General features: G+C 41.3%; 1 protein-coding gene across 3 annotated transcripts in view; it reads right to left on the bottom strand.

The window, feature by feature from the left end:
* Positions 1–12,076, bottom strand: part of slc25a21 (solute carrier family 25 member 21) — a 79,056-nt gene that overhangs the window by 22,664 nt on the left and 44,316 nt on the right. For all 3 annotated transcript variants that reach the window (XR_010168108.1, XM_063909636.1, XM_063909637.1), the window contains one exon: positions 2,674–2,722. Coding sequence is in view for 2 of the 3 variants with exons in the window: in XM_063909636.1 (XP_063765706.1) it covers positions 2,674–2,722 (49 nt within the window). In the remaining variant the exon portion in view is untranslated. The remainder of the gene's footprint in view (positions 1–2,673; positions 2,723–12,076) is intronic.

The following is a 12,076-nucleotide window of genomic DNA, read 5'->3' as shown; positions in this document are numbered from 1 at the left end:
TAGTACATAAAAACTAATGATGGCACACAACTCCACATACCATGTTTATACCCCAACTACTTTGGCTATTGTGCCTTCACCCTACCCAAGGTGCTTGTACTGGCACTCACTTTGGTCTGTTTGTTTGCATTCACAATGAAACGCTGAAGAACAAATTGAATATATATAATACAAAACTCTCCTCTTTGTTTTTTATCATTGTAAATGGAATATCTTTGGGTTTGGGATTTTTAATTTAGGCATTTTTTACCATTTCCTGATAATTTAACTATCAGACAATTATTCTATAAAGAAAATAATCATAAGTTGTAGTCTTACTAGTGGTAGGGTATTCCAAATAAAAAATAAATAATCAATTCACACTACAACTCATCCTACTAATAGTGATTTATCCAGTGAAAAAGTCTTAAGCGAGACATTACACCATTAGACTTGTTTAAAATGGCCAATTTAAATTTGTTCTTGTTCCACTCTTTTGACACGATGAAAGAAGTAGACAGTCACGCTGAAGGAAGGTGGGCTCTGCAGGAGTCCCTCAGATGTAAGATAGATGTACTTGTTAGCAAAGGTGAATAACAAGGGTCACGGCTCCACTGGTCAGTGAGCACGCAACGGGGGGTCAAAGTGCAACAACAAAGGCTAAAAATGATTCATCTGACAAGACTTTTACGTCTCATATCCAACACTAGGTCCAGTGTGGTCTATTCAAATACTTGTGATCGTTACCCAAAAGCAATTTGCCCATCAGTCTTTAGTCCAAGTTTTGTTCTATTAATGATGTTGGAAGTTCAATTCTGTGGAACCCAGCTATTAGATACCTGCCAATGCCGTCAGTTTGGAGAGTGAATCGGTATTTGTTAAAAAGGAAAAGCTGCCAAATGCTCCTGACATCGTGTTGATTCATAACTTGGCTTCTGGTGGAATGCCTCACCACAAACTGCTGCAACAAATCCTTAATCTGCAACTCACTGCCCCCTCCGCTTCGTCCTCCCTCCACTTCAGAGAAAGATAAAGCCTCATTTGGAAAATAGGTAAACATGAGCTGCAGGCAGGTACACATTTAGTGAAGTTTACCTTGCAAAAAAAAGGAAAGAGAAGGGAAAAAAGAAAGGGGGAAAAAATCCCTTTGATTCTGAGTTGGTGGAAAAAACTAAATTTACTCCAGTTGCCGTTCAATTTGGACCGGTGGACATTAAAGCAGGAGCCGGTGCCTAATAAGAGCCATGCCTGAGTGAGAGAGAGCCAGTGGAGGTGTGTCTGCGTCTGACTCCCGGCTCCAAGGTTCCTGCTAATAGATTTCAGCTCCCTCAGTGTCCCAATTAGCTGGTATGTATGCTTGGTTTATGAATTCATGTGTGGACGTTAAGCGTGTGAACATGCATGTTCAGTGTAAGCATGCATATCTGCACTCGTGTGGTTTGTCTCTGTGTACGTCTGCGATTCAGCAACTTCCTTTTGTTTAGACACTCTTGACATCATCTAAAGCTCCCCAATTAAAAAGAAGAAAGACAATTCTGTTTGTTCATTTTGCGAAAAAAAAGAAGAAAGAAAGAAAACCCAGAGCCAAGAGCAAAAGGATTTAATTTACACAGACCCATTCTGAGCAACAGAAAACCCATCAACATAAACACATGGCGACACAAACAGAAAACAAAAAGATAAACCTGTCCAGTTTAAGAGCAGCTTTTACCGCTTTTTAAGGAAGAGCATTACAAAGAAAACAGAAAGTGAACTTTTAACCCTGACCCCGTGTGAGGACGGACAGGCAGAGCTCCAGCCTTACCTGTAATAAACCCCCATAGCTGCTACACGTGACCATAAATCACACTGTGTGCCTTCAAAGTATCAAATATCGACTAATACAACACCGCTAGGCCCGGGCTTTTATCCCTGCGTTTCCTTCTCTGTGTTCTGGGGGTGGCACTGCCTTCAAAGTGCAACCATCTCACTTTTTTAAAAGGCAGGCCAAGCAATTTATTTACCAAGAAACTGCTGCCGTAAATGACAGAAAAAGCAGCACAATTTACTGACAAGTAGTGAATGGTGCTGGGAGGGGGGCTAAGAACGAAGCCAGAGGTCTTGGCTGGGCCTGTGAACGACTATAAAGCTTTAGTAGAAGCCCACGACCTGTTTATGGCCGGCTGAGACACTGTGGTGTGAGGCTCCTGATCACTCAGCAGTTCCACACTGCTGCCACTCTTGCATAACGCACAAACAGGAGAGGGAAGCTGAAAACAACCTATTAGACTCAGCCAGTGCAGCAAGCGGCATCTGATTTATCCTGGAAGCCATCTGCTTTCACAGAAACATCAGGCCGTACTAAAAAAATTGCTATTTTTAAAGGAAGTAATTAGGTGTGTATGTGTAAATGTGAGTGATTTGCAAACATCCAACGTTAACGTTTTGTGGGGAACGAACGGGTAAATGATGCATTTCATTTTCCACAAAATGTCTCTTGGCATTGGTGTCCAATTGTTGGGAGAATGAGAGTACAGCTGGCCAGCTCGGAGGGAAAAAAATAAGGTGGTATGCTTGGAACTTCACTATGTAGACCCAAATATCCAGCCAGAGAATTCAAGGCAGATGTGGACTAAAAATGGCTCTCTAGTAAGTAGATTATACGTTCAGTAAAATTACACGAAATATGAGTTGTTCAGTTTGAAGGAGGCTTACCTTGTCTTCACTACATCGAGGGGATGCATCAAGCAGATCTCCACCAGACCTGCAAGGTAGAAATCAGGATAAGTCACATTACTAACTGTGGACATTTAAGTTGAATGCTTGTTTTTCTCAGTTTTCAGGACAATTTGAGGGGATGTTTATGTCCATCATGACCACATGATACAGTATATTAGAAATACCAGAGCTACTAAATGACAGATTGTATTTAGTTATACAATTGAGTGAAAAGATTCCTATGATTGACTGCAGTTCTCGGCCTGAATCTACCAATCATATCACCCGTGCAAACCCAGTGAGATCAGCGCAGTGCCAGCAGCTGGAGTATCGATGCATCGGGCTGATCAGTGTGAACGACTCTGAGGTTTCACACACATGCCAACTATGAGCATCTGTGTTGAAAAGCCACTGCTTTGGCACGAAGGCTTTCTGACTCAATCAAGTTTTTTTTTAACTCACTATTCTCACTGCATCCCTTTCCTGGTGCCGTGCAGATTCCGCCGTGTGTGTACACAGCTGCTGTACAATAAGGACCCTTTCTAATTTGCTCAATTAAACATATTGTCTATAAAAAGAGTGTGTGTCTTCTGGGGTTTTTCCAGGGAAGTAATTATCAAGTAAAATACCACAGGCAAAAATGACTTTGTCTACAGTTGCATCTTAATGTACATATGGGAAGAACTTCTGAACCAAGCTACCGGCAGGCAAGAGTCAAACTAAATCCCCTCGTTCAGGGATCAGTAGACTCCACTGTGGTTGTTAATGATACTGCACTGAAAAGGTAAATGCAGGACGGCTTTGGACACATCAGTCTCTGGCCTTGCTATTAGCAGGCCTGCAGTGAACATGAGGGGCATCAAATCTTTCAGCAGGTAATCAGATTACACAAGGAAACCAAACCTGCTCGATCGGCCTGTGCAAACACAAAGATGTGGGAAGTGACCAAACGTGCTCCAACAGGTGATGTGGAGGTGGAAGAGTAACGTGGTGGGTAAACTCAGGGGGAAAGAAGAGCTGCAGCAATCTCAAACAAACAGATCGCTAAGTGAGGAGCAAAAGCAAAGAGACGACAAAAAAAAAAGCATCCAAAGTTCTCCAGATATCCAAAATGATACTGCAAACTTTAGAGAAGACAAACTAAGTCATTGTGTCACATGTCCTATACTTAGACTCCCTGTAAAAATCCTTGCCAGAGCAAAGATAAGTTGGAATGGATATTTTACTTGAAAACAGTGATTTTAGAATTGATTGTAAAGGTTTGATCTCATTTTGATCAAGAAATTTAGATAAATTCATTACTAGGTCTTCTTGCTTCTATGCGTCTTAAAAACGGATGGTTGGTAACAAGCGACTAAAAATGGCACCATGCCATATTCCTGCATTTCGTTTCAACAAGCTATAAATGCAATTATTCTCACTAGTAATCAAAAGGGGTTCACTGCTAATGGTAACTTGTACCTGCAGGTGACCAGAGCAGCTGTGCACATCTGGATACTTCACATTAAAATGATTCACACTAGATCTCGGGCCTCGTCGTAAACCTCGGATTACAGGAACTCTAAAGGATACAGGTTAGCAAATGCTTCATTAACTTAGAAAGGTAACAGTAGTTAACACTCTTTACTAATTAACAGGCAAGCCCCACTGCGCCAGTCAGATACAGTGATCAGTTCAGCGTGTTGGTCACTTCTCAGGCCGTCTAAGTGCACCGTGAACCAGTGTTAGATGAGAGGTTAGCGTCAGTTAGCAATAAATGTGGCATCTCCAAGATGGCAGTTGCAGGAGGATTACGTGATGACAAGCATGAATGCAAAACTAGGCTTTGTTTAGTTAAGCATCTGTCTAACGGCCCTGCAGACAAGACATGGGAACAGGTGATAGCAGAAGAGCTGACAAGCTATGTGTTTGTAGAAAAAATAAAAGAAGAGAAAGTGTTCGACCATAATCGGGGATTGACCCTTCACCCTATTTCAGTTGGTTTGCCTCTAACAACAGTGTCCTTTGCTGCAGGAGAAGATACTGACTTACAGAAATGTTCTAAGGAATGATAATGGTATTTAGTGAACTTCGTTATCGATAACTAATAGTACCAGATGTAATCTAGCATCAAATCAATAATATTTTGTAGTATTCCTTTTGCAGTATTCACTTAGTGGTTTCCTTCATGTCCCAGAAGCCCATTGACAAGTGAACAACACGCTGACTGATCACTGTATCTGACTGTTAATATAGGGCGGCGGTGTCCTTGAGCAAGGCACCGTTCCCTACACTGCTCCCCGGGCGCTGTGCATAATGGCCGTCCACTGTTCCTTACACTGGATTGGTCAAATGCAGAGACCTTGAAAATGTCCCCTCTGTGGGACGATTAAAGGTATACTGATTGACAACCTCCAGTCACAAAGGACCTCTGTGAAGTATGTAAAGGTGAGGAGTACAAGTGTGTACGGGTTTTTTGTCACATCAGGAATAGAACAGATGTTTGTGTGCTGTGTCATTCAAACAAAAACAAAAGAGGGCGTTGCAGTTATAACTGTTGACAGATCCACAGAAATGCAACCTGTTGCTTCAATACTTTGTGGCTATTACTGGTGAAGCATTAATCACTGATCATTTAGGGAGTTGTTTCCCCCGTGTTCTGCACAACATTTTTGATGATTTAGTACCAAAAGTCTAAAGACACCAACAATGAAAGTCCTCGACACCACAAGAAGCAGCTTCTCGCTCCACTGTGCCGCGTGCATCATGCTCCTCCAATCCAGCTGTCAGCACATACTACTGTTTAATCATAGAGTGCAGCAGCAGTGAACCCACACACTCTCGGGAGCACTTCACACCCCTGTACTGCCTCTGATGCACGCTCTGTGAGCATGGTGAGGGCAAACCAAGGAGAGGATGCTACTGAGTAACACCCCTTCTCTAGCTTCAGCTCTCCTGCAGGCACCTTATCTGTGGGGAGGGCCGTAATAGAGTGGTGCAGGAATGAGTCCTTAATCCGGAGAAAAGTTAGCATTATAGCATTTCAGGCGACTACATAGGACAACTAAACTAAATTGCCATATTCGAGTCTGCCTTTGGCTCCGTCGTGGTTACGTGAAGTCATGTGATGTAGTTCATTTAGAGTATAAAATGTGCTTCTTAATTCTGGAAATTGCATTCACGCTTCAATTATCACAAGTGGTGTAAATAGAGATTATCCTGCTGAACCAAACGTGTTAGTATCATAAACAGTTGTTCAAGATCCAGTTGCTTTTTGTAAAAAGAGAGCCACCGTGAAGCTAACTTATGGGTCAGCCTACAGAAATACGTCATCAGTAAACCCCTCTATTTTACAGTGGCCTGCCATCTGGTTGGTGCTGGCTCTGCATCAGTGTGTGACATGCTGGGAGATTCCATTATTTGAAGTTTCTTTTGTTTCTGAACCACAATGGTAGTGACAGGCCTTGTCGTCCGGCGGCCTCACAGACGCAAATAAACACTCGGTTTGGTTTGCTAATGGCATAGGAGTGTCTGGAGCACAGCGATTGAGATGCGCGCGCGCGCACGCGCACACACACACACACACACACACACACACACACACACACAGAGGAAACAAAAGAGCTGCATGGATAAAGTTGGATCGTATACTGTGACAACTTATAGTTTTGATTCAACGCCTGGTTTCAATATTGCACAGAGCTGACGTCATTAGCAGCTTTTGAACGGCAGAAACAATGGGGCTGGGTGTTAAGAAATGCTGCATCACCCCTAATCCAGATGCAGTAGTCTCACTGGTAGCACAAGTACAGTCACCACCGTAGTGGCAAGACATTCCAGGTCATAAGATAACTTTCCAAGGAGAGAAGATCATATATCATGCAGATGAGATGATTATCTCAGTTGTTTTTGGCTCGGGAATGCACACAGTCCTGTGCAAAAGTGAGAAAGAAAAACAATAGTGCGGCAGGGAGCGATTGCTCAACGGGTGCAGGTGTCATCCATCATGCCGAGACATACACTGAATGACTGTAATTCCCAGAAGCCACAGGGAGAAGGTCACTGCCACAGGAAGCACAGCTCCCCCAGTTAAATGGACTAATACATGAGAGACATAGTGGCCGCTCATTTCACACGCTAACTTGACCTGGTTAAGGCTACAGTCTGTAACAGTGGCTCACATGCTACTTTCCTAAATATGCTAATAATAGTTTCTTAATTACAATAAGGTAATGGAGAAATGTTATAAAAACATGACATATCTACGTCTGAAACAAGTGACAAGTGATTGCTTCTACTCACACTTCTTTACTCACTTTTACAGCAATTTTTGTAAAGGCCATTGAGACATTATAGAAGTGTGTAACATCTCGTACATTTGAATCCACAGGGGCCCTACCATAACATTTCTTTCACCTTTAATACTTCAATGCCTTTGCTGGGACTCTAAGACATTATGAAACCTGGTCATGCGAGCAGCTACTGATGCACCATGAAATTAGCATTGAGTAAAAGCACATTTTCACAGTTCTACTTGTTGCTATAGTTAAGAATAGCAACAGTAAGAAAGCCTAAGTAAGTTCACATGAAAAAAATGTTTTAAATAATGCATTACAGAAATGAACACACTGCAAATTGTTTATAAAGCCTCCTACTAAACGATACATTTCTTGGTTCATTGAGAGCAAAAGCAGAAAATCACAGCTTGTCCTGCCGTTTCGAGGTGAGCGATGAGGCATTCGAGTGTCATGATGACGGAGCATCACCTCACAGGCCCGCTCTGGTTTTGACAAGAGCTCCTGACTGATTCTGCAGGTGATATGTCATGCCTCCATGTCCTCCATTAATACTTTTCACAACATATCAGATCTGGAATGCAAAACAAACCCTGCAAGCTGCTGCTCCTTCACAATTTGTCATCTGCGGAAACAAAGCCAACACGATATCCATCAGCCACTGGGCCGGGCACTGCGATACAGAAACTCTGATTAATCTCAAGATCTGTTAACGCTCAGGTAAAAATAGAGGGGGGAAAATTAAGCATGGCGGTTGATAACCTGATTAAAAATTCCATTTGGAAACTACAGACAACCAACAAGACAAAACCATAATAAAGAAATCCTTGTTTCATTTGATTGCATAGCACATATCTTTGCCCACAGACTTTGTGTTTTACAATGCCAGACGGCTACCCCGCAGCATTACACACATTTGTATTGATTTTAGCAACGTTTGTCTTCCATAGCAAACAATTAGAGCCTGCCAGCTTAAATATTTAAGGGATATTTACTGTGTTTGTTTATTACAATATAATGACAATTTACAATAAATCTACAATGTACTTGTAAGATAACACTTAGGTTGGCCAAAAGGAAAAATCAGGGAAGTGGATGAAATAAATGTGAGATAAAAATAACATACCCAAATAACACGAGGCCTAACTGCTTAAGGGAGGCCAATAAACTATAGTTAGTACCGAGTGAGACGCACTCAGCACTGAAATATGGCCATGGAGCCAAACCTGTTTTTAAAGCAAACAGGCACTGTATCACTTCTAAACTGGACATGTTAAAACTGAAATGGGATATAAACCATTTTGTGCAATAGTGGCACAAATAATCAGTCATGAGAACATATAATCACCTCATGGGGAGGGGGGTAGCATAACAAACACCTGGAATTCCTATATATGAAAAAACAATTTAGAGTAAAGAATTCCATTAATGCAGAAACAAACAGCCGTTACCAAGTGATTTATTCTTCATTTTTTGGGCAACCAGTGCCTTTAATATACTGCAGTTCAGATACGGGGAGACAGAGGGGAAGACGCGCGGCAAAGCGACTCAGGCCGGATTCGAACCTGGGTCCACCGCATGGGGATCAAACCCCAGTATATGGTCGCCTGATCTACCCACTGAGCTATACGATAGCCTTATTCTCCATTTCTAACTATGCCCTTCCATCTTAAACCAAACACTACTGAGAATCAACTGATTATTTACAGATTTATTTCAAGAGAAATAGAGAGTCTATGGAGCATGGCTGTATCCCGGTTCACATCCCCATTTCTGCTCAAAGGCTGCTCATAAAAACAAGCGAGGTCATCTCCAAACACAGCGGGACTGAGGGAGGGGCATCTGCTGGTGCTTTATATGTTATTTTCGGTTTTATGATGATGAATCAAATAAGATTGATTTTGCATTCATTAAGCTTCAAGAAATAATATAGACTTGCTTCTTTTAGCAAATATAAAGCGCAATATTTGCTCTCCTTTGGTTTCCATAATCCAGATTATTTAATTTTCCAGGGATTTCATGTTTTGGCCACTGAGGGGCCACTAAAATAAATGTGGACATTTTGTTTGTGGTGCTTACAAACTTCTGTGAAAGGTATTTATATACAATAAAGAAGCCTAGCTATACCTGCGGAACATTTAGTTGGGACTATTTTTCTACAGAGGGAACTTTGTGTACTTTTCAGGTCTCATAAAACACATGATTGTAGATGAGCACAATCGCAAAACCCTGACTGTAATCCCTCTCCATGCCTAGGAAAAATACACCCTAACAATGAGGAAATGCAGCACATCCTGCAGCGCGTCCTGTTCCCAGGGCAGTGGTCGTCAATGCATGACTAGAGATGAAAGAACGGGAGAATAAAGAGAAGATTCCTCGTTTACTTCACCTGATACTTTTACCTCTTTTGCATATCAGATGGCCAACACCCTCAAACATAAGTCTTATCCCCTATCTACTTATTTAAACTATCGAATAACCAACAGAAGCTCTTTATCATACAAGATATACACAAATACATCCCGTCCGTGAGTTCTGTGTTGATTTATCAGTTGAGCCTGCCGTCTTCAGGTATGATTGATTATTGGAAGTCATGCGTCATGGTGCATTTTCCCCACTGGCTACGCACAGACAGCTTGGGTATGTCCCTGTCTGTCAAACTTGAGGTGAACTCTGTGATATTGATGGATGGGTAAAGGTGTGTTTGTGCCTGTATGAGGTGTGTGTGCCGAATGGGTCAGGACATGGGCTGAAGATAAGTTGGTGACAGGTTGACAGACGTTCTATGCCGACTGTGTTCAATTAGCTACTGTTACTGTTTTCTTGACATCTGTAGTCACTTTTCTTTCGGCAGAGGACAATATGATGCAAATCCAAGCGCCAGCAGCACGGAAGTGATTGGCACGAGAAGAAAAGAGGACAAAATGGATGCAAAACCTGGTGTAACTGATGTTTGAGAGGAAGTGCTTCGTGTCATGTCTGTCCGATTCATTCACAAGGATTGCTTTTTAAACAAATTGTTTCCAACTCCTGCAGGACACCTGTCACCATCTCAATGAGATGTTAAATCATGTAACAAAGGATATAGTTCTGCAAACAAAAGCACAAAATGGGGCCAAAACCCTTCAGGGCATTTTAATAATAGGACCTGCGTTGTTTACTATTATCAGTGGTTTAAAAACTGCGGGAGAGCAGACTTAAAGGGGGACAGGAACATTTCTTGTGTAGAAAATAAACTAGAAACATAATTATATTTTCTTCAAAAAGAAGACTGCCATCTCCCACAGGGTAGCAACACCCTCACAAAACAGAAAACAATGGCAATGTTTTGCTTTTATCTATTTGCCCGGATTGGGGGATTGTGGGTCTTAATGTGGCATTTTCTCTAAAATAATATTGGGAGACAAAAATCAGACGGGTAAAGAAAGTTTTTTGCAACATCAAGTAACACTTCTGAAATCCCCATCCCTTTGTATCACTATTGAACGACTTCAAGAGTACTATTGATTTTCCTGTGGGTTTAGATACCCAACCAAATATACACAATAGGATGGTTTCCAACTGCAAACAAAAACATAAAATGAATGACTGGCACAAAATATTTTCACCTGAGAAAACTGCGGTGCTAAATTGTTTCTCTGCCCTCACCACAGCGCCTTGTGCATTTTCCCTCAGACTCACCCGTCGATACATCCCTCTTGGCTGCTTTGATAAGCAGGCTGTAATTACACGCATTTCACAAAGAGTTAATGGCCCTGTTTCAACATTATTAAATTGTTAATCAAATGGGACAAAGATGTATTTTTAAAACTGGAACTAAAAACAAATAGATCGGGTGGTGCAGCCAAAAGATTCTACTTTAAATCCATTTCCATAGAGTCCTCAACAAACAGAGATTACAGGTAACCAACACAAATCAAAATAGCTCATCTCACCAACATCTACTTCCCCATCATCTGTGTTGCATCAGAGGGGTATAATGGGCTGACAGTAATTAGGAGACGGAGATGTCTATTTTTCCCTACCACAGTTAAATTAACAGTAATTTCACCCGATGAAAACAATAGCGCTGGCTGCTGTGGAAAAATACATCTAATCGAGACAACTCAATCCTTGTTTTTCTATCCGTGCAGCCAGGCCTGTTAATGCACAGTATAATGGTCATTACAAATCATTTCGTGGTCTAACCACAAGGGTTTAGTTTGCACGTTTGATATTTACAGCGGTTATGTGGAGATAGAATTTTGCAGCAAATCCGAAAAAACATCAATACTAAAGATTTCGCTAAAATATATTGAGATTATTTGTGTTGTTTTGGACATCAGTGCCAATAAAGATCAGTCTACCTTGGTTCCGGAGGTGAATGTCCCTTTATCTTTTTTTCTGTGGACAAAGTTAAGTGACTAACTAAGTTCATGTTCTACGATGGCTTGTACGGGCAAGAAATTCTGCAGATTAAATCAACAAAGATCTGATCCTGTGATAACAAGGCTCAAGCCTGTGTACATGCATTTCTGGGTAGAAGTTAACTACAGCTGCCAAGTGCATTCTACCGTTGAAAAAAAAGATATGATAATCTGCAGCTTAAAACACATTTATCTTATATATTTTTAAACATTTGTGATAAAGTATTGTAGTATTTCGAGAAGTTCGCCAAACAAGAAATGATGGTCAAACATGTTTTGGTCAAAGTTGAAACAATTAAAGCGTTCTGTAGAGCTTGCTGAGGTTCCAGTTTTCTGTGTGAAGTAAAATTGAAGAACTTTTTCCCATTATTATATGGTTTAGATGTCAAGCTCAAACCTAAGCTTCAACACTTGATTAATGGCTGATGTGTAGAGAGATGTTCTAAATACATCCACTTCTATACATCTAACGGTGTTTAATATTCAGTTAGTGATGGTTCCACACTTGTTTGTCCAACAGGGCTTTGAGGTTACATCAAACTGAAAACTGGTGCTGTTTGGCTTCATTTGAGCTGCTCAGAGGTTAACCTGATGGTTCTACTACCTCTTCTGCTGGGTGCTACAAAACAAACTAACAAGTTCCTATTTTCTAAGACCCTTTTTAAGCTTCCACAGAGCGCAACACATAGGGCATTATGGTGAGTCTTTATATGCTGCTGA

The sequence above is a fragment of the Eleginops maclovinus genome, chromosome 19 (assembly GCF_036324505.1).
Source record: "Eleginops maclovinus isolate JMC-PN-2008 ecotype Puerto Natales chromosome 19, JC_Emac_rtc_rv5, whole genome shotgun sequence".
Lineage (NCBI taxonomy): Eukaryota > Metazoa > Chordata > Actinopteri > Perciformes > Eleginopidae > Eleginops > Eleginops maclovinus.
This window is presented reverse-complemented; position numbering and strand designations above follow the sequence as displayed.